Source organism: Equus asinus, chromosome 11, assembly GCF_041296235.1.
Source record: "Equus asinus isolate D_3611 breed Donkey chromosome 11, EquAss-T2T_v2, whole genome shotgun sequence".
NCBI lineage: Eukaryota > Metazoa > Chordata > Mammalia > Perissodactyla > Equidae > Equus > Equus asinus.
In genome coordinates, this window is record NC_091800.1 from 26,537,533 (window position 1) to 26,562,687 (window position 25,155).

Consider the following 25,155-nt stretch of genomic DNA (forward strand, 5'->3'; position numbering starts at 1 on the left):
TAAATTTATTTTGATTTTCTGATGGTGAGTAGTTTAACGTAGAAGGACACTGTTGTGTTCCAGTCAGTTACATTTTTCATAGAACATTATCAGAGAAAGGGGAAGCTATCTTATCATTTTAAGTGGTTTCCCAAAGTGCACAGAAGTTATTAAAAAAATCTAAAAGTCTTTGCCTAGTAGATCATTGTGAAGGTGATTAAATATGATAAGAGCAAGAGCTGTTAATGTTTATCTAAACGGTGTTGAGCTGTTCTAACCTCTTCTCCCCCCAGATAATGCCAGATGTTTTATAACTGAAGTGGTTAAAATGGAGAAGGCCTTGTTCTTAACTGCTTAGATACCTGTCTGTCGAACTCCCATCCTGCAGTCAGACCAGCACTGCGTCCCCCTCCCTCTGCACTGCCAGGCTGGTGTTTGCCTCGGCTCGTAGTCCTGGGCCATTTTTGACGCCTCTCCTTCCTCTCGTTGGGGTGAAGGATTACCCTGATTCTTCCTTGGCAGTGTGGCTTGGACGTGATCTCTGCACACTCCTCAGCCTTCCGCAGCCTGCCTCCTGGGCTGTTCTTTCTCTCTGTGTCAGTCTGTCTTGAACACTTTTGCCGGATTAATCTCTCTAAGAATACCTTTTTCATCACATCACGGCCCTGTTTATGCAGCAATTTCCCATTTGTCTGCGCATCAGATCCCATCTAAACTCTTCTGTCTTGGATTTAAGACAAACGCCTCTGTTCCTAACAAACCTCATTGCTCTCCGCTCCCCAGAGCTGCCTGTCTGTTCCAGTCAGGTCCTCTCAATAGTGGGCCCTCTCCAGTCTTGCTCTTTCTGCCCTCTGCCTACACATTGGCACATGTATTTCTCTCTGCCTGCTTTTTCTTATGCCATTTCTTTGACAAATCCAAGGCCCCTGCGGCCCAGCTGACCTCCCTTTGCTTTAAATGCTCCCTGTGGAGTCCCGGCATTTTCCCTTCTCACTGGAGCGCGTGTGGTCCATGCTGCACTACAATGTTATTTGGGAATTGTGTGCAGTTTCACAGATACGCGACTTCTGTCTTTGGGTAAATTGTGAGCTCCTCAGGGGGGCCCCACGGTTCCTGCAGCAGCTGTTAAACACTGCTGGTCATGGGAAGGGGCCCATTTTGAGTGCACACTGAGCTCTGTAGCCTGTTTCATTTGTTCTTCACCACAAGCCTGTGAGGTGACTGCTCACAATCACCTTGCAATTGACTGTTTGCGGTATGAGTTGGGTTGACCCACAGCATGCACCACTTAACCCTAAAATTGGTGACGTTTTGGTGAGCATATTTATTGACCTTGGGTCAAGATGGCCCAAGTCTTTATTATTTACTCAATAAGTAGTGTTTTAAGAAAAGAATTAAGTCGCCTTTTGTTTTGTTTTGTTTTTACTCCTTTGGATTGTACTTGAATTTCAAAACGAGATGGTGTGTATTTTTATAGGCCTGCTGGCTAGAAGTGGTAGCAAGAAGATCTTCATGAGTTCTAAGTGCCATTGAAGTACAGCTTAAATGTAAATAACTGTTAGGTGCCTGGAAATTTAGGAGATTGGGTGTATAAGTCCTGTTCTTTTAAATCAGTTAAATCTAAGGGAAGGAAAATATCAACTGATTTCTTCTTTCGTTTACCGTGTGTACGTGGTACTTGTTTGTGAACTTAGAATTATAGAGATCGCAGCCTGCCACTCTACGCACACGTCTGCTGCCAAGACCCAGGGAGGGCACGTGTACATGTGGGGCCAGTGCCGGGGCCAGTCTGTGATCCTGCCGCACCTCACGCACTTCTCCTGCACGGACGACGTGTTCGCCTGCTTCGCCTCTCCCGCCGTCTCGTGGCGCCTCCTCACCGTGGGTGAGCTGACTGCTGTCCATCTGCGTGATGGACTGAAAACTAGGAAGAAAACTCTGGTGCTTTTGTTTTTATAGTAAGGACATTGTTAAGTGCAGTATCATATAATTTATTTCCGTCTAATGGGCTCCCATGAAAGGGAACTAGTTGATTAATTTTTCTCGAAAGTATCAGAAACTGACACAACATACTAAAGGAAAAGTAATTTTATTTGACTGCTTTTTAATTTGACTGGGAAACTGTATCTTTTATTTTTAGCTCATATGTTTACTCAGACATTTAAAAATTTCATTTAGTGAGCTGGTTTGGGACTTTTCCTTGTTGTTTTGCCAGAGTTACGAGCAGGCGTGTATGAGACTCTCATCCTTGATGATTACAGAGGTGCGACCCTATATTTAGGGGAAAAAAGCATTGCTCAGTTATTTCAGGGGATTGGGTTTTCCTGAGTGTCAACAGAGCGATGCTGTCCTCCAGCCTGCCTTTTCGTTGTGTCTGTAGTTAACTCTAGACACATCGGTGTTTCTCTCTTAGAACCTGATGACCACCTCACAGTGGCTGAGTCACTGAAGAGGGAATTCGACAACCCCAACACCGCAGACCTGAAATTTCTGGTGGATGGAAAGTACATTTATGCACATAAAGTCCTTCTCAAAATTAGGTAAGGAATCATTTATTTTGAGACTTGAAATAAATACATTTGCTGTTTTCTTAGTGTGCTAGGAACAGTGCTAGGCACTTCAGTAATTATGAAAAACAGTAAGGCTGTTATGGCCGTCACAAGGATACTGTGCAGTGGGGGCAACACATTTGGCATGAAACAAGAATTCAGGGAGGCCGTATGCGATGGGTGCTGGGGGTGTGGTTCAGGCTGTACGTGCTCTAGGCGTCCGCAGAGACGGCACAGATGGTATGTCACCCTGGAGTTAGACAGCCGCCAGCTAACACTTGGCGAGCATGCACTGTGTGTGGAGCACCACGTGGAGTGAACTCCCTCCCTAGGAACTGAGCTCCGCCCAGGACAGTCACTCTCCTTAACCAGCTGTGGGATACTGAACTTTTAGCTGCTTGAAAAAGAGCACATAAGGCTTTTCTAGAGCAACAAGGTCTGGGGTGAAGTTAACACAGGGATTTTAAAAATCAAATTTATTGATGTATAATTTTTGAGCGATGAGCTGCATCCATTTAAAGTGTGCAGTTTGAGGAGCTTTGTCCTATGCATATGCCTCTGAAACCACTGTCCAAATCAAGATAGAGAATGTTTCCATCACCCCTCACAGGTCCTTCATTCCTCAGCTCTGGGGCAACCACTAATCATCTTTCTGTCCCTACAGATTAGTTAGCATTTTCTAGAAGTTTATGTAAATGGAATTATTCAGTATGTACGCTTTCATGCCTCACTTCTTTCTCTTAGCATGATGATTTTGAAAATCATTATGTTGTTGTGTAACAGATGTTTAAATCCTACTGCATCGAAGCACAAACTCCTTATGGCATCTTAGTCTCCAGTTGACCTCTTAGTAAGGTCAGGCTATGCAGCATTTGTTCACTTTTCCAATAGCCCGTAAACCTTCATCAAAGCGGGGAGAGGTGTATTGGTTTGTGGGGCTGCTGTAACAGGGCACTACAGACTAGGTGGCCTCAACAGCAGAAACTTACTCTCTCAGTTCTGGAAGCCAGAAGTCCAAGATTAAGGTGATGGCAGGGTGGGTCCTTCTGAGGGCTGCGAGGGAGAATCTGTTCGATGCCTCTCTCTTAGCTCCTGGTGCTGTGCTGGCAGTCTTTGATGTTCCTTGGCTTGTGGCAGCGTAACTCTAATCTTCACGTGGTGTTCTGTGTGTGTGTGTGTGAGTCTCTGTCCAAATTCCCCTTTTTATAAGGACCCCAATCATATTGCATTAGGGCCCACCCCAATCACTTCATTTTAACTTGGTGACCTCTGTAAAGACCCTTTCTCCAAACACTGTTCTGAGGTTAGGGCTTCAGCATATGAATTTCGGGGGACACGATGCAACCCATAACAGGAGGTGAAGAAACGAAATCACTCAGAGTTTATAAAAATAAACCCACCTGCTTTCTATAAATGCTGCTCAGCCCACATGGTGTGGGGACAAGGCCCGGAGTCCGGCACTGTCTCCACCCAGCAGGTTTGCAGGCTTGTTGAATAAATGGTGATTTGAAAACGTAGAGGAAGCCAGGGGCCAGGGCGAGGGCGTGAAGGTGTGCAGTTCGGAGGGAATTGTGTGGAGCTCGGTTTTTCTTCCTTCTTGCTGATTTTTTCCCCTTTGAGCCCCGTGAGGACATCTCCTCGGGAAAGTCATCTGCCCTTGCCCAGAAGCTAGGACCTGATCTGCTTCTTTCTTCCTTCAGGTGTGAGCATTTTCGTTCTTCATTGGAAGACCATGAGGATGATATTGTAGAAATGAGTGAATTTTCCTATCCTGTCTACCGGGCCTTCCTGGAATACCTGTACACAGACAGCATCAGCCTTTCCCCTGAGGAGGCAGTAGGTAATTGCCGCCAGACTTCACCCTGAGACTGGCATGTGCTGGGGAACTGCCAGGGTGGTTTCTGTAGAGCCTGAAAGGAGGTGGCTCTGAGGGTAATCACTGAGGTAGTTCTCTTTTTGTGTGTTGACCCCAAACCTTTTTCCTTATTGTTATGCAGAGGTTGACTGGATGGGTAAAATGACAGCTGGATGAATTAGCAAACTGTCACCACTGTGGAGTGGGTGACATTCTTCCTTAATTGCTACATGTAGCTACTGCACGTGACTTTTTATTTGCAAGATGTTTGTGTTGTAAAAAAGATAAAATGCACATAATAATAGGCCCTGCTGGTCTCCAAAACCATGCATCTCCCTCCCAGTTGGCTTTGGACAGCCCACTGCGGTCTGGTGCCTTCTGTCTTGAAGCGAGTGAGGGGCGTTCCCTGCACCACAGGCTTAGTGACAGCAGAAGAGCAACCCTGGGCGTCCAATGGGCCCAGAGTGAGAAACATACTAAATTTCAGTTCACAGCTGTCAGCGATGTTGTTGGCTGATGGTACAGAATAAGTAAGGAATTGCTTCTATAAGGAGCTAGAGAAAGAGTTCAACCCCCAAATTTTTAAATTAAACATTTATTTGACATGTATAAATCCAGTTACACTTTTACCAAATCAGCATTTAATTTTCCCCAGGTGAACAAAAATCTGATTTCGGAAGTTTTGTAGTTTCCTTCCACAAATGTTTTAGTGTCCTCGCCCACTGTGTGCTGCAGCTCGTCTCAGTGTCTGTGAATGAGACAGATCGAGTCCCGGGCCCTGGGACTTGTGTTCAGATGAGGGAGAGCAACTTGAAACGAATAAGCACAGCGGTCATTTGGGAGGGTCACGGGAGGCCGCTGTCTGGAAGTGCATTGAGCAGAGACCCCGGGGGAGGCCCGAGGGAGCAACCAGGCCGATACCCAAGGGAAGAGCATTCTCAGAGGGGAAACAGTAAGTGCGAGGGTCTGAGAAGAGACACAATGAGCATGTGGCGGAAGAGGAAGAAGGCCAGAGCGGTTGGAATGGACTGAGCGAGACTGATAGTGGCAGGAATTGAGGTCAGACAGTTGGAGCTGGGCAAGATCATGCATAACCTTGGGGGCCGTGGGGAAGAGCTTGAGTTTTATTCTTGGTGTGATGGAAAGCCTTGGAAGGCTGTAAGCGTGGTTGTGCTATTTAGGATTTGCTTTAACTCTAATAGTAAAATGAAAACGAAAGTAGCTTAAATAAGATAGTTGCTTTCCCTCTCACACAGAGATACAGTGCAGGGCATTCCTACATGTGGTCCCTGCACTCATGGTCCAGGAGTGGATTTGCATTACAGGCAGCAGGATGGAGGAAAGGACAATGACAAAGGGGCAAAGGGCAAATCCCAATGTCTCTTAAGGAAAAGTCCTGAAAGTTCCATTTATTTCGAACCATGGACCAGAGCTGACCAAGGCCATGACCCAGCTGCATGGGAGGCTGGGTAAAGTGCACTCATTTCCAGATGGCCAGGGCTCAGCCAAATAGTCTGCGATTTTGAAAGAAAGGGAGAATGGATGTGTGTGTATATGGGAGAGAGGGGGAGGCAACTGGCAGCTTCTACGGGAGTGATGTGATTTGTTTTTCAAAGATCAGTAATTGTAACGGTTCGGGTGTAAGGTGATGGTACCCAGGTTAGGGTGGTGTGGCAGTGGAGGTGTTGAAAAGAGACCAGGCTCTGGCTGTACTTTAAAGATGGAACTGATGGGATTGGTCCATGGATGGAATGTGGGTGTGAGAGAGCGAGAAGGGCGACTTCTCTGAGGTGTTTGGCCTGAGTAGCAGGGTTAATGGAAGCACCATTCACTGAGATGAGGAGGACGGAGAGCAACAGGTTTTGCTCTTGAGTTTGAAAAGTCAGAGGCGTTTGAGCTGCTTATTAGACATGGCATAGCGGTTTTTTTATAGGCCCACCCCTAACCTTTGCAGGGCCCTGGACAAGCGTCCAACTGGAGGTCTATGTACCATATGTCTAAAATTAAAAGTTACAGCAGTCCTCCTCACTCCCAAGGGTGAGTTCCAAGACCCCCTAGTGGATGCCTGAAATCGCAGATGCATCACACCCTATGTATACGATGTTTTTTCCTATATTTCCATACCTCTGATAAAGTTGAATTTATAAACTAGGCACAGTAAGAGATTAACAACAAGAACTAATAATAAAGTAGAACAATTATAATTATAATAATGTACTGTTATAAAGGTTATGTGAAGGTGGTGTCTCTCTCAAAATAGCTTGTACTGCACTCACCCTTCTTGTGCTGATGTGAGGTGATGCAATGCCTCCGTGATGAGATGAAGTGAGAGGAGTAATGTGGGCCCCATGATGTAGCGTTATCTTTGGAACAAGGTTGACTGTGGGTAACTGAAACCCTGGATGAGGGGAGACTACTGTTTATGTCAAGCTAACAAACTTCAGATAATATATGTTCAATCCTCATACCTTGAAAAATACACCTTCATTGAGAACTGAAAGGCCAGGTTTGAGTTTTAGTGGGAATTTAGAGTTTAGGACTCCTGGGGCCAGCCCGGTGGTGCAGCGGTTCAGTTCCCACGTTCTGCTTCAGCGGCCCAGGGTTCACTGGTTCGGATCCCAGGTGCGGACAGGGCACTGCTTGGTAAGCCATGCTGTGGCAGGCGTCCCACATGTAAAGTAGAGGAAGATGGGCACAGATATTAGCTCAGGGCCAGCCTTCCTCAGCAAAAAGAGGAGGATTGGCAGTAGATGTTAGCTCAGGGCTAATCTTCTTCAAAAAAATAAGAAAATAATAGAGTTTAGGACTCCTTGGAGTTCTGTGCTGGAGCAGTGGCACAGGAAGGACAGGCCCCTGGCCCCCAGCTTCCTACATGGCATCTTTCTTTACCCACCACCAGCTACATCCTGCATCACAAGGGGTGTGTGGGCCTGCCAGCCTGCATGTCCAAGCCCCACCCAGCCCAGCCATGGCCACCACTTGGGACTGGGCATCTGCACATTGGTGGTGTGGTCTGTAGGGGAGGAAATGCCCACATATGTGGCCTCAGTGTCCCAGGTACCTAAATTGTGGTCTAGGAGTGGCACATGGCTCCTTGGCCACCTTGTGGTCAGGGCTGTGCCTGGAGGAGGCTCAGAGCTGGGCTCTCTTGAGCAGGGGCTCAGGGCAGGGGCCTCTCTTAGGACAGCACGTGGGGTCTATGGAGACATGATTCTGAAGGCTGGGAGTGTGTGGGACTGTTGATGTGAATTTGGGAGTGTTGAGAACCAACCGGAAACAATCAAGCCATTCACAACTCTCAAGATTTCAGAAGATTTCAATATCTTCCGATGGGCCATAGGCCTGTCTTCTGTAATTTTGATATTTGTCACGTTACAGTGAAAGCAATTTTCCAACCACATTCTACCGCATATAAAAAACTTATTAGCAGATAGGTGCAGAAACAGTTAATGTTGTCAGACTGATGAAATGCGGCCCTCTGTGAAGTTCCTTGCATCAAAGGTTGGCTTGAAGTGGATGTGACAGTTTTCTGGGGGCAGGATTCAGCTAACCTTTTGGTCAGGTGGCACCCCAGGACTGAATGTAGCCCTGGCGAATGTCCTGCTCTGACTGTGTGGTGTAGGACCGCTGGGCTCACAATGCTGGAATCCCTTCGCACAAGGGCAAGAGGGCCCTCACCGTATTTCTAGCCAAGCCATGTATCCCGAACACCACTCATATCGCAGTGACAGAGTATTTCTAGCATTCTCTATGCTAATTAGCAAATCCTCTAGTGAAAATTTAGGTAGCCATACCTAAAGCCCCTGACCAGGGCCTTTCAAATGCTAACCGACCCTTCCTGGTTAGAGCACTTCATAGTATTTCTTAGTGTTTCACAGTACTTCGTAGGGGTAGGTTAAAATTCACTTACACATGTATGTCACTCTATGTGGAATTATTTGACAGTAGATGACAGATAATATAACGGAAATCATCAGTATTTATAGATAGTATTTAAAGCCATGGGGCTGGAGATTAGTGAGGGGAATAAGTGAAATAAGAATCTGAGGATTGAACCCTGGGGCACTCAGACGTTTGGAAATCACGGAAAAGGATCCAGCCAGGGGAACTGAAGAGTAACTAATTATAAGACGAAAACACAAGCAAGGAACACAGTGTGTCAAGAAGGGCGTGTCATCAGCCACATCAGATGCTGTGTAAACGTCGGGTAAGCTGGACCCAGAGACCAGCCCCTGAGATTTGGCACCATGGAACCATTCGTGACGATCACATGTGATGTCAGGGAGTGGAGGGGATGGGTTTCTGCTCGGAATGGCTTGAGGTGAGAAAGTAGAGGTAGCAAATAGAGACTACTCTCCCCAGGAGGTTTGCTCTCGAGAGAAGCAGAGAAATGGGTGTCCAGGAAAGGTCTGAGTAGGTGCAGTGTGTGCAAATGCTGATGGAAATGACCCAGGGGAGGATATTGATGATGCGGGGAGAGAGAGAATTCGAGGAGCGTTTCTAGGAAAAACATTAAAGCTATTTTTACCGTGCTCCTGTTTGTCCGCTGCTGCTTGTTTGTGTCTTGTATCTGCTCACTTCAGCTATGTCCTCAGGTAGAGCCACACACTCAGAGTGTAAGCAGCGTACGTCTTCGTGTGCACAGCCCTTCACTAAGGATTACCTTCAGAATAACGTCAGTCATCTCTGGAGGGTTGAGTGAGTTTAAACAAGGATGCTTCCAGTCACTCCCCCTCATAAACACCTCTTTCCACCAGGATTGCTAGATTTGGCTACATTTTATAGAGAAAATCGTTTGAAAAAGCTCTGCCAACAAACTATCAAGCAAGGAATCTGTGAGGAGAATGCCATCGCTCTGCTTTCAGCTGCTGTGAAGTATGACGCTCAGGTAAGAAAAGCACTCGCTCAACTAGCTGGCCTTCTGGGAAAAGTCAAGTTGGCTGTGTCCTGTGTATTTTAAACGAAAATAAACTCCAGGGAGATTAAAGATTTAATGCAAACAAAGTAACTAAAATACCAGAAAAAATATAAGTGAATATTTATATCATGTTAGGGTGGACCCCAAAGGCAGAAACCGTTAAGGAAAGGAGTGATAGATCTGATTTCAAAAAGATAAGAAACGTTTATACATCAAAAATAGCACAGAAAAAATTAGAAAGTAAATGATACACTGGGAAAAATATTTGCAACATATAATGAAGCAAGTTTACCATTGTTAATGTATGGTTCTTAAAAAACAAAAAAATATGAGCAGTTTGGTTTTGAAGGAAGTGGACCAAAGAACAAATGGATTTATGGACAAATGAAAACAAGGTGTAATTTTCCCCCATCCATCTGAGGAATGTATTTTTAGAAATAATACAGGCTCAGAATAACGGGTGTTCTCCCGAGCTGCGGATGAGAGGGCAAATTCAAATTGGTGCAGTCATTCTGGGGAGCAATTTGGTATAATATGTATTGAAAGCTTTAAAGAGATAATTCTGTAAGGAATTCACTTACAGGAATTTATCTCAAGGAAGTAATCATGGATTTGGACGAAGATTTCGCTTCAAAGACGTTTCCTGCAGCATGGTTTATCATTTTGAAAAATTAGAAAAAGTCAACGTGACAGTAGAGCATTGTTTCAACTACAAAATGTTAATACTATGAAATTATGCAGCTATTCAAGATATATCACTAATTGAAAAACTATGGTCCTATTTTTATTTTTTAAGAACATATAAATAGCTGAATTTAAAAAGACTGAAATTCATTATCTACATAGAGAAAAAGACAAAAATGGAGCCAGTGGTCATCTTTGAATGGTGGGATTATGGATGATTTTTATTTCCTTATCTTTGCTTGTTTTTTCTGGACTTTCTACAGTGACCATGTATTGTTTTGATAAGAAAGAAAGGAAAGAAAACCTGTCTCAGGGCTAAATCTTTAGGAAACAGGCCATACTTCTTGCAGTTGGCTTCCTTTTGGTATAAGGATATCCTCTCCTTTGGTAAAAAAACAGGGACATTTTGGTGGTGGGCGGAAAAGGGGTTATAACTTCTTTTCTGCTTATATAAATAATAATATGCTTATTAAAGAGAATGTGGAACATACAAGAAGTGAGAGGAAGGAAATGACTCACAACCAAAGAAACTGCTCCTTTTGATTTTTTCTTAGGTTACATTATGTATATTTCTCTAAATGTTAGATTTTTTTCCACTTAACATTTTCAAAAGTCTTACCCACCATGAAACATTGGCATTTAAAAGCATAGTGAATGTCTTTCATTGAGGTGATAATGACACTTATGACATGCAAAATGCTTCAGGGCCAAGCAAGATCTGTGTGCTTTTCCCGGAGTTTGTTAAAGTCATGGTGATCACTCTGGACTCTGCTGGGCTCCCTCAGATGACGAGATAGGGAGCAAATGGTGTTCCCCTCTGACCTGGGCTTAATTATTTCCAAGACTTTCATATTCCTTATTATGTGAATTATTTGTATGGCTACCCTCCAGCCCTCTCTTTTCTAGATAGTAAGCTCCTTCAGGAATGGCAGGGACTTTGTTTTGCTCACAGCCATGTCCCGAGCGCCCTGGATGGTGCTGACACATAGTGGGTGCTCACAAAATATTTGTGTAATGAATGTATGACTGCCTGTGTAGGCACTGTGTGTTCCCACAGCCTGTCAACTGATTGTTGTTCCCCAAATTAGTATAGTAGGCTACAAGTAAAATACACCGTATGTATTCTTAATATAAAATAAACATTTTTATAAAGAAAGGACACTGAATTTGGTTTGGCCAGTATTTTTTACTTGCTGACTCTAATAATCAAACAAGCAATGGGCTTTTTCAGCAAATTATTATTCCTCATGCTAGGCTACCACTTAACACATAATTAATAGGAACCAGGGATTATTCAAAGCACAGTTTATATCTTGTTTAATCCTGAAAAGAACCTCATAAGATACAGGCATTATTATTATTAGTCCCAATTTACTAATGAGAAAACTGAAGCTCAAAGAGCCTAAGTAAATCCTTTGTAAGCTAGTAAATGATAAAGCTGGAATGCAATCAAACATTGGACAGATTTCAAAACCACACATTTAACAACAATTCTCTATTGCCCCCTTCCACCCCATTTTTCAAATTGACAGTATTTGTTCCTTGATTCAGCAAATTTTCACTGAGGGCGTAGTATATGCCTGGCATGTTTCTGGGCACTGAGAGTATAGCATGTGAACAGAGCACACCAAAATCTCTGCCCCCGTGGAACTTCCTGGTGAGGGGAGATGGGCAGGAAATAGATGAACACAGTATATACTATGTAGGATGGTGATGAGTGATATGGAAAAAAGGTCGGGAAGCATGGGGAGTGCCAGGCTGAGATGAAAGTTAACGTTTGAAATACAGGGAAGGAAGGTAGCACTGCGAAGGCAACGAGCAAAAGGCCTTGAAGGGGCTGGAAGGAGCTCTGAAGCCAAGTGGGGGAGAACACTGCAGCTAAGGGAGGAGCAAGGGAAAGGCGCTGATGTGGGACAGCAAGGTGGGCATGGGTGGAGTAGAGGGCAGCAGGAGCGCAGTAGGTGAGGTCAGAGATGGTGCGTGAGGACGAGGACGGGTGTGTGTGGAGGGAGGCCGGGCCTGCAGAGCCCAAGGGGCAAGTGGAAGGCATCTGAGTTCTAAGATGAGTGAGTCATTAGAGGGTGCGGAGAGGAGCAGGCACGATGTGACTGACATTTGGAGATAATCTGCCTGCTGTGTTGAGACCAGTGTGAGGGTGAGGGGTTGCTAGGTAGGCTGTATCATCCAGTAAGTGATCATGGTGGATTGGTCCATGTTACTAGCTGTGGGGATAGTGAAAAGTGGCTGGATTTTGAATACATTTTGAAGGTAGAGCCAACAGGATTTGCTAATGGGTTGGATGTGGGATAAGGGAAAAAAAGATGACAATTTAGGATGACTCCACAGTTTTTGGCCTGACCAGCTGAAAGGATGAAATGATCATTCACTGAAATAGGGAAGATCGAGAGGAGCAGCAGTTTTTAGGAAACACAGAAATTTGATTTTGAATATGTTAAGTTTGTGATGTCTATGAAACATCCAAATGAAAATGCTTAATAGGCAAGTTGGATAAACAAGCCTGGAGTTCAGGGGAAGGTCACCAGTGTAGGCGAGAAGTGCATTTACAGCTGTGAGCCTGACAGGAGACAGGCAGATGTGAGGAGTAAGTCTGCACACTCACTGTTTAGAGGTTAAGGAGATAAAGAGACACCAGCAAAGGAGCCAGCAGGGAAGGAAGAGAAAAGCCAGGAGACTGTGTCCTAGAAGCTGGTGAGGAGAGTGTGTCAGAAGGAAGAGGTCATGCACCGCGCCAGATGCTGCTGCTCGGTCAGGGTGCGCACTGAGGACTAACCGTGGGATTGGCGGTGAGGACGCCATGGGTGACCCGGGCAGCAGTGTCAACAGAGTGATGGGGGTAACAGCCTGACTGGAGAATGGAAGTAGAGGGATTGGAGACGGGGAATATAGACAACAACTTCTGGTAATTTCACTATAAAGATAGAAAGAGAAACAGAACTGGTGATGATTGAAGGGGCATATGAGGTAAAAATATATTTACTTTGTTAAGATGAAGGAGCTTGAAGCATGTTTGTAGGCTGAGCAGATGATCCAGTCACGGGGAATAAGCTGCTGATGCAGGGACAGTTGCTAGAGTGGTGTCCTTGAGGAGGTGGGAGCCACTGGGATCTAGTGAAAAAGCGGGGCCTGGCCTTAGATCAGGTCCTGGCCCGCTCATGCAGAGCTACAGGAAAGAAGATGGAGTCTCCAGGCATCTGTGTGGGCAGGCGGGGCCTATGGTGTCAGAGCTTGGGGGGTCTCTTCTGAGTGCTCTTTTCTCAGTGAAGGGGGGGGGTAAACTTAGCGTAGCGTGAGGATGAGGGAGGAGGTATTGGAGTTTAACGGGAGAAGGTACGAGAATCACGTGGGAGAAGAGAAGGAATGAACTAGGGAAATGTAGTTGGATTGCAGGACAGAACTAAGGGCCCAACTTTAAACAGGAAGCTCTAAAGTAGTAGCATTTAAAGGAGAAGTACAACTCTTCTGAAAAATCATGGGGGCCTTGTTTTATATGGAGAGAATTCCATTGTAACCAAATATCACTCTACACCCAGATTTATTGAATTCTTAGAATCACAGGAACTGTTTCCAGTTCTTGTCCGTCTTTAATTATTATGGGAGTTCCCATTCTAGAAAAGTAAAGGAGGGGGGATCCAAGTGATGACTTCTCCTGGTCCTTTTGTTCTCCCGCTGGTGAACAGTTTTACTGAAGCTGTCCAGATCTGTAAGGCTTCCTCCTGCCTAACCACCTAACTGCAGACATTCATGCTTTAATGTGGGTGGCGTGGGTGTGAATGTCTCCATTCCTCTGGCAAATTCAGGCAGAGAGGCTGTATCTCTGTCTTGTTTCACTTCTATGTGCTGTAGGCAAACGTGTGATTTCTGTAAATTTAAGCGAGAGCCCATACTTTTAAATGGCTGATGGTATATTCAGCATGTGTTAGTGAAACACATTTTTATGTATGTCACATGCTACGATAGCAGGTGGGGGTGTGGACTTTTGCCTGTTCTGTCACTTAGGGCTGACCTGGGACTGAGTTGTCATACTGCCCCAGCAGCCCGCCCAAGCTGTGTTCAGGGATGAAATAAATAGGTTTTCCTCATGTAGTTTGTTTCTTTACTTAAAATGTACTGTGGATTTGTGTGTACGTTGGCATAGCAATCAGTATTGCTAATTTTTCTGTCTTTTCATCTTCAGCATTTGCTATAATTTGTAAGTGTCTAAAGAAGAAAAGATTATAGTGTGCAATGGGCATATATAATTGCTTGGAGATTATTTTGGGCATCATTTTTATAAGTTACCTTCAGTGACATAGAGAGGGAGCTTTATAACCACCACCTGGCAGCACCCTGTCCTGGGTCAGGATGGCAGCGTGGCCCCGGGTCTGAGGCACAGCAGAGTCTCCCCAGGCTGGCCTCACTTTAGCTGTCATTTCCCTGGGGCCAAAAAAGCATCCGCCCACCTTCATTCTGATTCTCAGATTTACATATCGAGTCAAGAGAACCACTACAGGATTCCTCTGTGGCCCAGAGTACGTTACAGGAAGCCAGAAAACGTGGGTCTTTGCAGTTCTTAGCAGAGAGAAAGTCATGATTCCCTCAAAGCGCTTTCCCAGTTAAGGTTCTTGAAGGTGTGTGTGGGTTGTGACATCCGCCCATCCCATCCTCTGTCATCTTGTCAAGGACAAAGAGCGGCGGCCTGTGAGTGACTTCAGAGAAGCAGTTTCCCAGTGTCAGTACTGTTTATGGCTGAATCTTCTCACAAACTCTTTACAGGTAGGAAGATTCAAGCCTCCAGGGGAATATAAAAGAGGAGTATAGTACTTTTAACCAGTACTGAAAGTGGAATGAACAATACAAATCCGGTCACTAGAAAAAGATAATTCATACACATAGGTGCCTTTTGCTGGGACAAAAAAGTCAGATTCTTTGCATTGGTCGGTGTGGAGGAACTTGGATGTTTTCCTCTGTGTTAAATTTTTACCAGCATACATTCATATTAGCTGTATAGTTTTATAAGTATTTAAGTATTGCCATACCAATGTTTCTTCCTCGTGACTATCAAATCCTTTTGCCTTGCCTGCGTGTTTTAGGACTTTTCATGCTATGTTGCCTTGCATTGGGATATACAAATTTGTTAAACCATTTTTTTTGTTCTTAGGATTTAGAAGAATTCTGCTTCAGGTTTTGCATAAACCATTTGACTATGGTAACACAGACTGCAGGCTTTGCGGAGATGGACCATGATCTCATGAAGAACTTCATCAGCAAAGCAAGCAGAGTGGGAGCCTTTAAAAATTGATCCTCACCTGCAGGAAAGAAGTTTTAGCCTGTATCCACTTTCTCTGCAAAAGTCAGAGAATAACTTCTCTTTAATTAGTAGTATTTATGATGAGCTTCATTTGGCTGAATACTTCCGTTCTGTCAAAAGGAGGATGGTGGTCAGTCTTCCCCATTTGCCGAAATGCAGTTTACATAGAAGGCATTCAGCACTCTGATCAGATGGGGCTAAGCTTAAAGGAAAAAAATTAAAACGTCTTTATTATATTTACCTTTTCCTCTTTCAAGTCACTTAAGCTGGATACTGTTGGCACATTGGTATAAGTATATGCTCTTCTGGCCAAGCCTTCCATTATTCAGCAGGCTGATAGCACGTGGACAGCCTGACCAGCCAGGAATGGTCACTCCCGCCTCATCAGCATCTAGCACCGTGCCTTGCATACAGTCGGCACTCAGTTAATTGATTGATTATAAATCGTAAGTACGCCCCCAGAACAGCTTTATCTGTGGGATACTGGATGAAGGAATAACTTGAACAAAAACACATTTAAAACAGCCTATAACTCTTGGGGTTTGTATTCCTCTGGTCCATCACTCTGAGAAATAGTGGCTAATTTAGAGCATTCGTTAGAATTCACAAAAGGCTTTGGCAGTTAAATTGTCAAAGGTCCAAGGGCTAATTTTAATTTTCTGTTTACTCTGAGTCATTAATTTCTCCTATGGGATTATCGACTATGAAGTACTGTCTTTGAAGGAGTGTTATTTCTGGGCTCGTCTGCCTTACATAATTGCATAATGTCCTTTGCTTTTGTGTTGAGAGATTTTGCCTATGTGAGTAAAAATGATTGTGTTTTTCTTGTAGTTGCCTTTTATGTCACTAAAAACAGGTCTGTATACCTGGCACAGTATACTTGTGAAATAGTAGCTGAAAAGGAATTAATACTTGTATTTCATGGACACCATCAACAAGAATGAGATAAATTTGTACTTTTGAAATCAAAACAAGTTACCCAACTGCAAAGGAGAAACTGGAACGGGATGTAGGATGTAGAGTCCGATGCTTCTGTGTATTTCACAATAGGGTATTATGGAAAGAAAACACTTTTGGAATTAGAAACCTTGTTCTGATGCTGAACTATTTGATAATAAAGTGCTTCTTTGTAGATAATAGAACAAATGTGTGCTTTTTTAATCCCTATGAAGCAGTAAAACTTTGTCAACCTTATGTCTCTCACATATGCATAAATCCATTTGATAGAAGCTTGTTTTTTAAAGCAGTTACTCAGATAAGGTATCACAGCAAAGCCCACCTAAAACCTAAATGGTTCATAAACAGCTTAATTCCTGTTCGCATTGCTGCTTCATTGGTGAGGTCAGCTCGAATCCTTTGTGTGTCTGGGTTTGCGGACCTCATCTGGCAGGCACGGGAGTCTGGATGCTCTAGGGCTAAGTCAGAAGCCTATTTTTGGAACTATATAGTCTTTCAGTTGTTATTTTAAAAGTTAGCCTTATACCACCGTTTGTTTTCATTTTTTGGTAGATCTGCTATTTTATCCAGCAAAGAAACATTCAGGCCTGGGGATTAGCTACCGATTCTCACAGTTAGACAAGGACCGTTTTTATTTCTGACTTTTCCTCCTCACCCGCCTCTGCTGGCTGTAACCAACCAAAGCCTTTACGTCTTCACAGAGTCTTCTAAAACCTTCTCTTCCTCTTTCTTGCCTATTTCTGACCGGTCTTTTGAAGCTCCTTGATGCTTTCTTCTTATATGAACTCATTTTGTGTAAACATTGGAACATTCAAAGGGAACAGATAAGTTTATTTAGGGATGAAAATGGACTACCCTTTACCAAACTCCACAACGGATCAAGAGCCACACTGCCAGAGTCCCAGTTACGGAGAAGGCCGGGTGCATTTTCTCCAGATTTCCTCTCTAAGCTTTGTTATGTGTCGGCCTGCACTGCTATGTAGCTCAATGCTGCTTATCTCTGGGTACAACAGAATAATCTATGAAACTTTTACAAAATAGAGACTCAAAGATTCTAATTCAGCATTTGTAAAAACTCCACAAGTAATTTTGATGTTGAGCCAAGGAGGAGAATCACTGGTTTATCAACCCTTAAAACCTGAGACTCCAAACAATGAGGAAGGGCTAATTTTAGACCCGGCGAGACGATGGACGAGCCAAGTGGAAACATCTCTGAAAAAACACGCTTTCTCTCTGGTCTTGGAGGACAGGTTTGCCATCGACACGGGTGTGAAGGAGAGCAACACTTTATTCCCTTCATTTCTTTCTAACAGATGAGTGTGTGTAGAGTCTCAGAAACCCTGCTGTTCAGTTAGGGACATGTGGGAGAAAACATATGTGTTCATAACGACACTACAGCAGAAATGAATGGATCCTTTCCTTTACGTAAGTTCATCTCAGATTTTCTATCCTTTTATTTCCTCTCTGCTCACACAGAGAACTTGTGTTTTAGTGCTTCCAATATAATTTTATCCTTACTTACACAGAGAAAGGTTAAGATTTTACAGGAATAAAGTAGCATCCTCATCTGCTGATAGAGGTTTGTGAAGATACCGCTTAAAGCTTTTTTAAAACTAAAGGTTAACGTTCTTTAGCTGAGACCTGAAGAAATTGCCAGTCATTCTGGACCATAAGTTGGTGAATTTTATTGAGAGAGAGAATTCTTGACCAGTGATAATGAAAAGGAGGCAACTACAAACTACATGCTCTTGTCTATCTTGTCAGCCCTCACCCATGCGATCATTATAACAAATGTGTTCGGAGAATTGTCAAGAGAAACGAAACATACCTTACTGTTATTTTGAATTCACTCTTTGCAAAAGCATAAAAACATAAACTATACTGATTTTTCTCTCACTAAATTCAGTTAAAATCATAACGTTTTCTATTCAGAAAGTAACTGATTTTGATCTGTGGAATAAATTTAACTTTCATATTAAATTGTCATTATCATATATGTCAATAAGTATAGTCCCAAAATAATGCACACAAAAAAGGATTTATGAAAATAAAATAGATGACTATCTCAGTTTCATATTAAAAGAGCTTGTTTTAATCCCATTCACACATTACACAGCGTTACCACAACGTATTTCCATATAAGAAGCTCTATTATATGTGGTAGAAATTTACTGTTTCTAGAGGCCAGATTTTAGGTGGTTCTGTAAAATATCTATTTAGACTGAAGGAAAATTCTACTGAATGAATCCTTCCCAACGCTGTGTACACTGGCCCAAAAATGAGGAACAAGAATATGCTTCTACAGGCAAGTTTCTATGAAATAATCCAGATGGTAACAGAACTAGTATGTAGGTCCCCGCCCACCCCCTCCGAACCACCATTTGCACCAGCAAGCTGTAATGAAAAATAAAAATATGAATTTGAACTTGTCCCTTTTATTATAAAGAACATTAAGTACTGGAATACTAAATTAATCTCCAGAAGTGAACAGTTTTCTACCATCCAAACTAAAAAACTGTAGTGTCTTAAAAGCTGCTTGATTTTGCCTTGACCCAAGAGACTACATTTCATGTAAGATCCTCATCCGACATGAACACAGTCCCCTGAGGTCTGCCTGCTGCTTTTCCTGCTCTCACCTCTTTATTTGCCTTTCTTCCTTCAGGAACAGACATGCTGCTGTTCCAGAAGAAGAGAATTTCACTGTCCACCCTGTTTTGAGAAATCATATTACTTCAACTTAATCCCCTATCTGAATCCCTTATCTGAAACCCTTAGTACCAGATGTGCCTCCACTTTTTTGGAGTTTAGTATGATAATATGGTACATATACCACATAACACATCATACTCAAGCAGGGCTAGGTTGGAGCCCCAAAACCAATGTATTAATATTTTTGTAGTGAATCCAGAATATTCCCACTGAGTGGGATAAAGGCTCTAAATAGCTCTATGCCATATGACTTTGGCACCAAACACACACAACCACTTGGTTTTTAAAGCTTTTTGGATTTCAGAATAGCAGATAAAGGATTGTGGACTTATAATATATATAAAGTCTACTGAGAGGAAAGGCCTTTAACATAAACTTTGTATTAGATGAAGAGAGAGACTTGCTCCCCAGTCCTCCTCTTACAACTCTCCATTTTACTATGACTGCTCATTGTTCCTCACACACACCAGGCATAGCCCCCCTCCGAGCATGGCTTTTCCTGATGTTTTGCCCCTGTGGACGTTTGGCTCACCCCCTCACCTCCTTCAGGGCTTTGCTCAAATAGCACCTCAGCAACTCTTTCCCTGACCACCTGTTTTAAATTCGACAACTCCTCTCCCTGCCAGCATTCCTATCCTCCCTGCTCTGTTTTTCTCCACAGTACTTCAGACAATTGGACATACTATAGATTCATTTATTTATTCGCTTGCTCTCTTTCCCCAAAACTAGAAGTAGAATGTAAGTTCCACAGAGATGGGGATCTCAGTTTTATTTATTCATTGATGTATCGCTCACATTTAGAACTCTGCCTGGAATATCATAGGTACTCAGTACATCGTTTTTTAAAAGAGGAAGAGAATATTACCTGTTTCCGCATACTTGGAAATACATGGGTTTTAGAGCTATAGTAGTAAAGAAGACCAGTCAGGCTGATGCAGGGGTGGGTAGATAGGCAATAGACAAGTCAAATAAGGCAATTTTGTCTGGTGATAAATGCTGTTACACTTCTGAAGGAGACTGACACAGTACAGAGTAAGGATTTTAGTAAGGTGGTCAAGAAAGGCCTCTGAGCTAAGCCCTGAAAGACAGGAAGGAACCAGCCATGCAAAATTCTGGGGGAAGAGCACTGAGAGAAGGAACAGCAAATATAAAAGCCCAAGGTAGGGATAGGCTTTGTACTATAAGAGAACAGGTCAGTGTGGCTAAAGCGTAGTGAGTAAGAGAAAGGAGCACGAGATGAGGATGGAGAAGTAGGTAGGGGCTGATGAACAGGCCATGAGGAGTGTAAATACTGCACGAAGAGTCACACTGGGAATCAGGTTACATTTTAAAGGGATCATTTTTATGGAATTGAAAGGTAAAGAGGAAAGAGAAGGAACATGGAGACCAGTTAGAAGACTTTAACAGTGGTCCAGACAAGAGTTAATAGACGAGGTTTTTGGCTTAAGCAACTGTTTAATAAAATGGGGAAATACTAGGGTAGAAACAAGGTATTTTTGTTTGTTGGATTCTGGTTTGTATTTTGAGAAGCTGGGAAGGGGGAGGAGTAAGAAGCAAGAGTTTTATTGGCTATGAAAGCTTTGACCTCCATGAAGAGGTCAGGGCTGGAGAAATACATTTGGGAATCATCAGCATATTAAGCCCATTAAAGACTAAGAAGGGATGAGATACTGGGAGAGAATGTAGACACAGCAGGGCACATTAGTACACTTAATACAAAGACCACATCAGACCATTAAGACTCTTAATAACTAATTTATTTTAAAATAGACAAACTATTAATTGTAAAAAATAGTAACATAGCAATTTCAAATGTACAGTTTTAACCAATATAAAAAAGCAATGAAGCAATATCTGAAGCCTTTTTTGAGAAATCTCAATACACGATCTCTGAAGTTCCTAAAATTCTGGCACTAATTCTAATGTGAACTTGTTAGCAAAAGACCCAGAAATATGGCAAGCCCTTGATCTAAAAGCTAACTGATTTGTATAATATTCATGCAAAAATTAATGAGGAAATGGGGTAAAGCTTTCTAGTGCCTTTGTTATCAAGATAACTGTCAAAAAAATAAGTTTGAAACTTAATTGAGCACAATATAAACTTTCGTTTTCTAACAAATAAGACCAGATTTCTTTTTAAAAAGAACTCTGAGTTTAGACAAAGTGATTTTCCTAAAAGCTGGTTGATGCTACCTTAAATACCACCTATTTTAAATTATACCATCTCTAAATAAGTTAATCACACAACACAGTTTAAATACACCTTTAGGTGCCGGGGTTGGGGGGGGGGGGAGTGCCTGTTTTTTCTAATATAGCTATTCTAAATTTGAAGCTTCTGCACAAAATCAGATAGAAACATTAACGCCTAACCCAAAGACCTTTGATTACTTGCAATTTTGGACTAGAAACAATGTGGCTTTGAAGGTGCCAGTGTTAGACCATACTGACTTAAAAAAAATAAAAGACAGACAATTGCCAGTTCAAAAGATACATGGAAGACATGCACCATTCCAGAGAAAACACCCCTTCCCAAATTTAGGAGGGCAGAATAATTGCTGAGATGCAATTAAACAAATCGTGAAGAAAAAAAAATTAAGGCTCCTATAGTTAACAGTCTGTTTATGGAGTAAAATTACTTTGTGTCTTGATTCTTCAGGACCCAGAAACATTAGAAAGTGCACTTGGGATATACTGTGTTAGGGTCCTCTACAGCAAAGCGCTAGCCAAATACTTTTTTTTCCAAGGACTAGATGGGTACTTTATGAACTCAGTGATTTAAATGGTACAAAAACCAAGAGTACTATTAATAACCCTCATTTTAAAGCATGAGTTGGATGAAAAAAAGAATCAATAAATTCTTACAAGTCCTGAGGTATGAAATCTGTATCAGTAGTATGACAATATCATGTTTATACTTTGCTTTCTGCTTGTATTTAAAAGCTAAAGTTTATAAAACAAGCACACAGTACATCAGATTCCATTAGTAAACTAAAATCTAATATGTAAAAATTAGTAATTTTTTTCTAGTTTCTAATATCTGTTTTAGCAGAAGAGTTCAGGGTCATCTGGGTAAATAGGGGACGGTGAGCCAAATTGCCTTTGGAAGACAAGACACATTTTCTAAGGGTGTTCATGTTAAATTAAAAAAATATATAAATATAAATTAATAAAAATAATAGCAAACATCACACATATGCCACAAGAGAAGACAAAGTACTCAGACAGGCATGGGTTGTTAGGACCCCCACTCCCGGGGCATCCTCACCATTTGTAAAGCAGAGCAATTACACTTTGGAAATGGAAACATCTGTTACAATTTTTTAAATGGAAGGATTTAAACAAGATTTTCAATCTCGTATAATAACAATGTATATTCTATTGACTACAACATTGCAAGTGGCTTAGGAATTGCCTGTACAAATACTCAACGTGCATCTGCACACTTCACATCCACAAAAAAGAGCTAAAGAAATGTGGCCATAAACAGAACCTGGACAAGTTCTAGAGTCAGATCTGTGAGAAATGGCGAGGCCAGAGGTGAATACAGTGCCAAGCAAGGTCATGAGATCCTCACTTTTCTTCCCTGTTTGAGGTATCCATGCTATCATTCATCTTCTGCTTTTGCATTCGTGTTCGGGTAGAAGCTGGAAGAAGGATAAAGAACTTTTAATGGCACTGATGGTACTAGGTAAGTTGGCAAAAGGCTGCCATATAGGTTATGCTCATGGCAAAACTGATGGAGCTCAGTGGTTTCCAAATTTTTTATCATATATCCCTACCACTAAATTTTTTTCCAGGCATGTACCACCCAAATATGCACATATGTACATTTGTGTATAAATTATAAAACACACATACCTCAGACATTAAAAATAGATGAGGTAAAAATAAATAGACATTTTAATATTTTCTTCATGTACCCCAAAAGGTGGTCTTACACCCTTCCAGGTATACCCAACTTTGTAGATCCTGTTCTAGAGATGAAGAGGTTGAGTTTGGCACTTGAGCAGAGCAGAGTTCTGGGCTGGCCCAGAAGGATCTGGTGAAGTGAGTGGTACTCTTCATAAAGCTAGGGATTCCTCTGCGCTCAGAGATGCCTTGTAGGTACTGCACGGGCATCAGCTCATAGCTCATTTAATTTGGACATGGACTTTTAAAAGTACATAATTATAACACAGACAAAAACAGAACTCTTAATTATTTAAAAATTCTTAACTTGACTTTAGTGGATGGGGCTCTTCGTAAAGAGGCACAAAAAATTTACACTTGGAAAAGAAAGAAAAGAGTAATTCTAAGTCTCCCCCTCTGGTCCTTCACTCTAAGAAATCTAGTGTGATGATCTTTTCTGAATGCAATCCTTCGAGGAAAGCTGTTAAGAGCAGCCTGGAGAACTCCTTAGCCTTACAGGTTAAAACTTCTGCTGCTTCCCAATCTTCCAGCTGCACAAAGGCCCTGAACTTCAGTCTGACAGAGGGAATTCACGGGCACAGCTAAGTGCTAATGGAAAATGTACCAACTACATCAATTAAACTCTTCTCCAAGAAAATATACATGATTTTACGGCTTTCTTCTCCTTTTAAAATGCATATTTGTGGGTTCCCAAATGCTTCCACGTGTTTTCAAGGTCTGATTTTCGTTACAAGCTTCATGTCTATTTTCATGTACCGGGAGGAAAAGCCACAACTATTTGAAAGTTAAAATAGGAGTATAAGAGGTGATGTAGCTCCAAAGGAGATTCGTTTATAACCCCAAAATTTAAACTTTTGGTATATTTAATTTTAACTGTATTCTGCAAAATAATACACATAGAAAAAATGATTTAAAAAATCAAAAGCATTCTTTTAAATACTTGATATTTCAAAGTTAGTATCTACAGAGATGAGTTGAGAGAAAGCCAGAAAGTCACATTATAATTGGTATTGTTTTAATTGATATGTCCTATGACCCAGCAATGTTAGTTTTAATACTTACAGTATGCTAAATATTTGTCTTCTTTCTAAGTACCAGCTCTTGTTCTTGTTGATGGATCTGGGACCAGATTATCAAGAAATGTCACACTCACTGTCATGGCTCCCTCTCTAAGACAACCCAGCAGCAGTTAGTACGTTTATCTTTTTCTTACTGTGCTTTCCTCTACCATACATGGGTTAATCTTTTACAGTCTCAAGGCAGCTTAGGATAGAATTCCATTTGCTTTAACATCCCAAATTTATGTCCTCTATATAACTTGGAAAATGATCTGGTGTTCACCAAAATTCTGATTTGTAGTAACAGAAAACTTTTGTTTGAAATTAAGTTTGAAAACTTCCAAATTAGGAAAGTTCCATAATAGCAGAAGGGTGATGATGTTCATATATGCTAAGTCTATAAAACCCTTCCCTACATCCAACACTCTTTAAAGAGTTCCTCATTATAGTTCTGCTGTCCTAAAATATTTTCTAACCACAGCCCGTTGCTGTTGAAGATGTAGTTTCACTTCTTAGTCTTCCTGCGCAAAAGATTTTAGAAACGGTAAAGATGATCTTCACTTTGTATCATACATTTAAACCACAAATGTTTGTAGGAAAATAATACATTCTTTTTTTTGTGGTGGGGGGAGGAAGATTGGCCTTGAGCTAACATCCGTTGCCAATCTTCCTCTCTTTGCTTGAGGAAGCTAACATCTGCACCCATCCTCCTCTATTTTGTATGTGGGACGTGGCCATAGCACGGCCTGATGAACGGTGTGCAGGTCCGAACCCACACACCCCAGGCCACTGAAGCAGAGCGTGCAAACTTAACCACTACGCTACTGGGCCAACCCCAAATATATAATGCATTCTTGATTGAACTATATTTTAAATGCATAAGCAAGTCCACTAATTGAAGGAATTATATGTATTTATTCTTTGATAACATGAAAAGGCTTTTTGCAATGTAAACAACTGTTTCATTTACATAAGGTGAACTGATAAGTACTTACTCATTTCTGCCAGTTTCTGTTTAAACTCCCCTGGGAGATGTTTACTGCAGATTAAAAAAATACAAAATATTTCATACATATAGGTATAAATGGAAAACTCAAATTTCCAATAATTATGGTGCTTTCAATGACTTATTTTATGCTCTTATTTTAATAAGTAGCTTTTAATTTCAAAGGTTTATAAACAAACCATTTAAAATATAAATGTGACAAATTTATGATCCTATATATTTT

At 41.9% G+C, this 25,155-nt stretch overlaps 2 protein-coding genes across 27 annotated transcripts in view; one reads left to right on the forward strand and one right to left on the reverse strand.

Annotated features, from left to right (window-relative positions):
- RCBTB2 (RCC1 and BTB domain containing protein 2) overlaps positions 1 to 16,439 on the forward strand; it is a 41,429-nt gene extending 24,990 nt beyond the window's left edge. For all 23 annotated transcript variants that reach the window (XM_014838921.3, XM_014838927.3, XM_014838922.3 and 20 more), the window contains 5 exons: positions 1,674 to 1,864; positions 2,393 to 2,519; positions 4,229 to 4,368; positions 9,141 to 9,271; positions 15,144 to 16,439. In XM_014838921.3, coding sequence (XP_014694407.1) covers positions 1,674 to 1,864; positions 2,393 to 2,519; positions 4,229 to 4,368; positions 9,141 to 9,271; positions 15,144 to 15,284 — 730 coding nt within the window. In that variant the 3' untranslated portion in view covers positions 15,285 to 16,439. The remainder of the gene's footprint in view (positions 1 to 1,673; positions 1,865 to 2,392; positions 2,520 to 4,228; positions 4,369 to 9,140; positions 9,272 to 15,143) is intronic.
- Positions 16,440 to 20,694: 4,255 nt separating this feature from the next.
- Positions 20,695 to 25,155, reverse strand: part of RB1 (RB transcriptional corepressor 1) — a 155,184-nt gene continuing 150,723 nt past the window's right edge. For 3 of the 4 annotated variants that reach the window (XM_044777159.2, XM_044777158.2, XM_070520657.1), the window contains 2 exons: positions 24,922 to 24,965; positions 20,695 to 22,603 (listed from right to left, as the gene is read on the reverse strand). In XM_044777159.2, coding sequence (XP_044633094.1) covers positions 22,530 to 22,603; positions 24,922 to 24,965 — 118 coding nt within the window. In that variant the 3' untranslated portion in view covers positions 20,695 to 22,529. Of the gene's footprint in view, positions 22,623 to 24,921; positions 24,966 to 25,155 lie in introns of all 4 variants that reach the window. The other variant, XM_070520658.1, reaches the window with a different exon arrangement.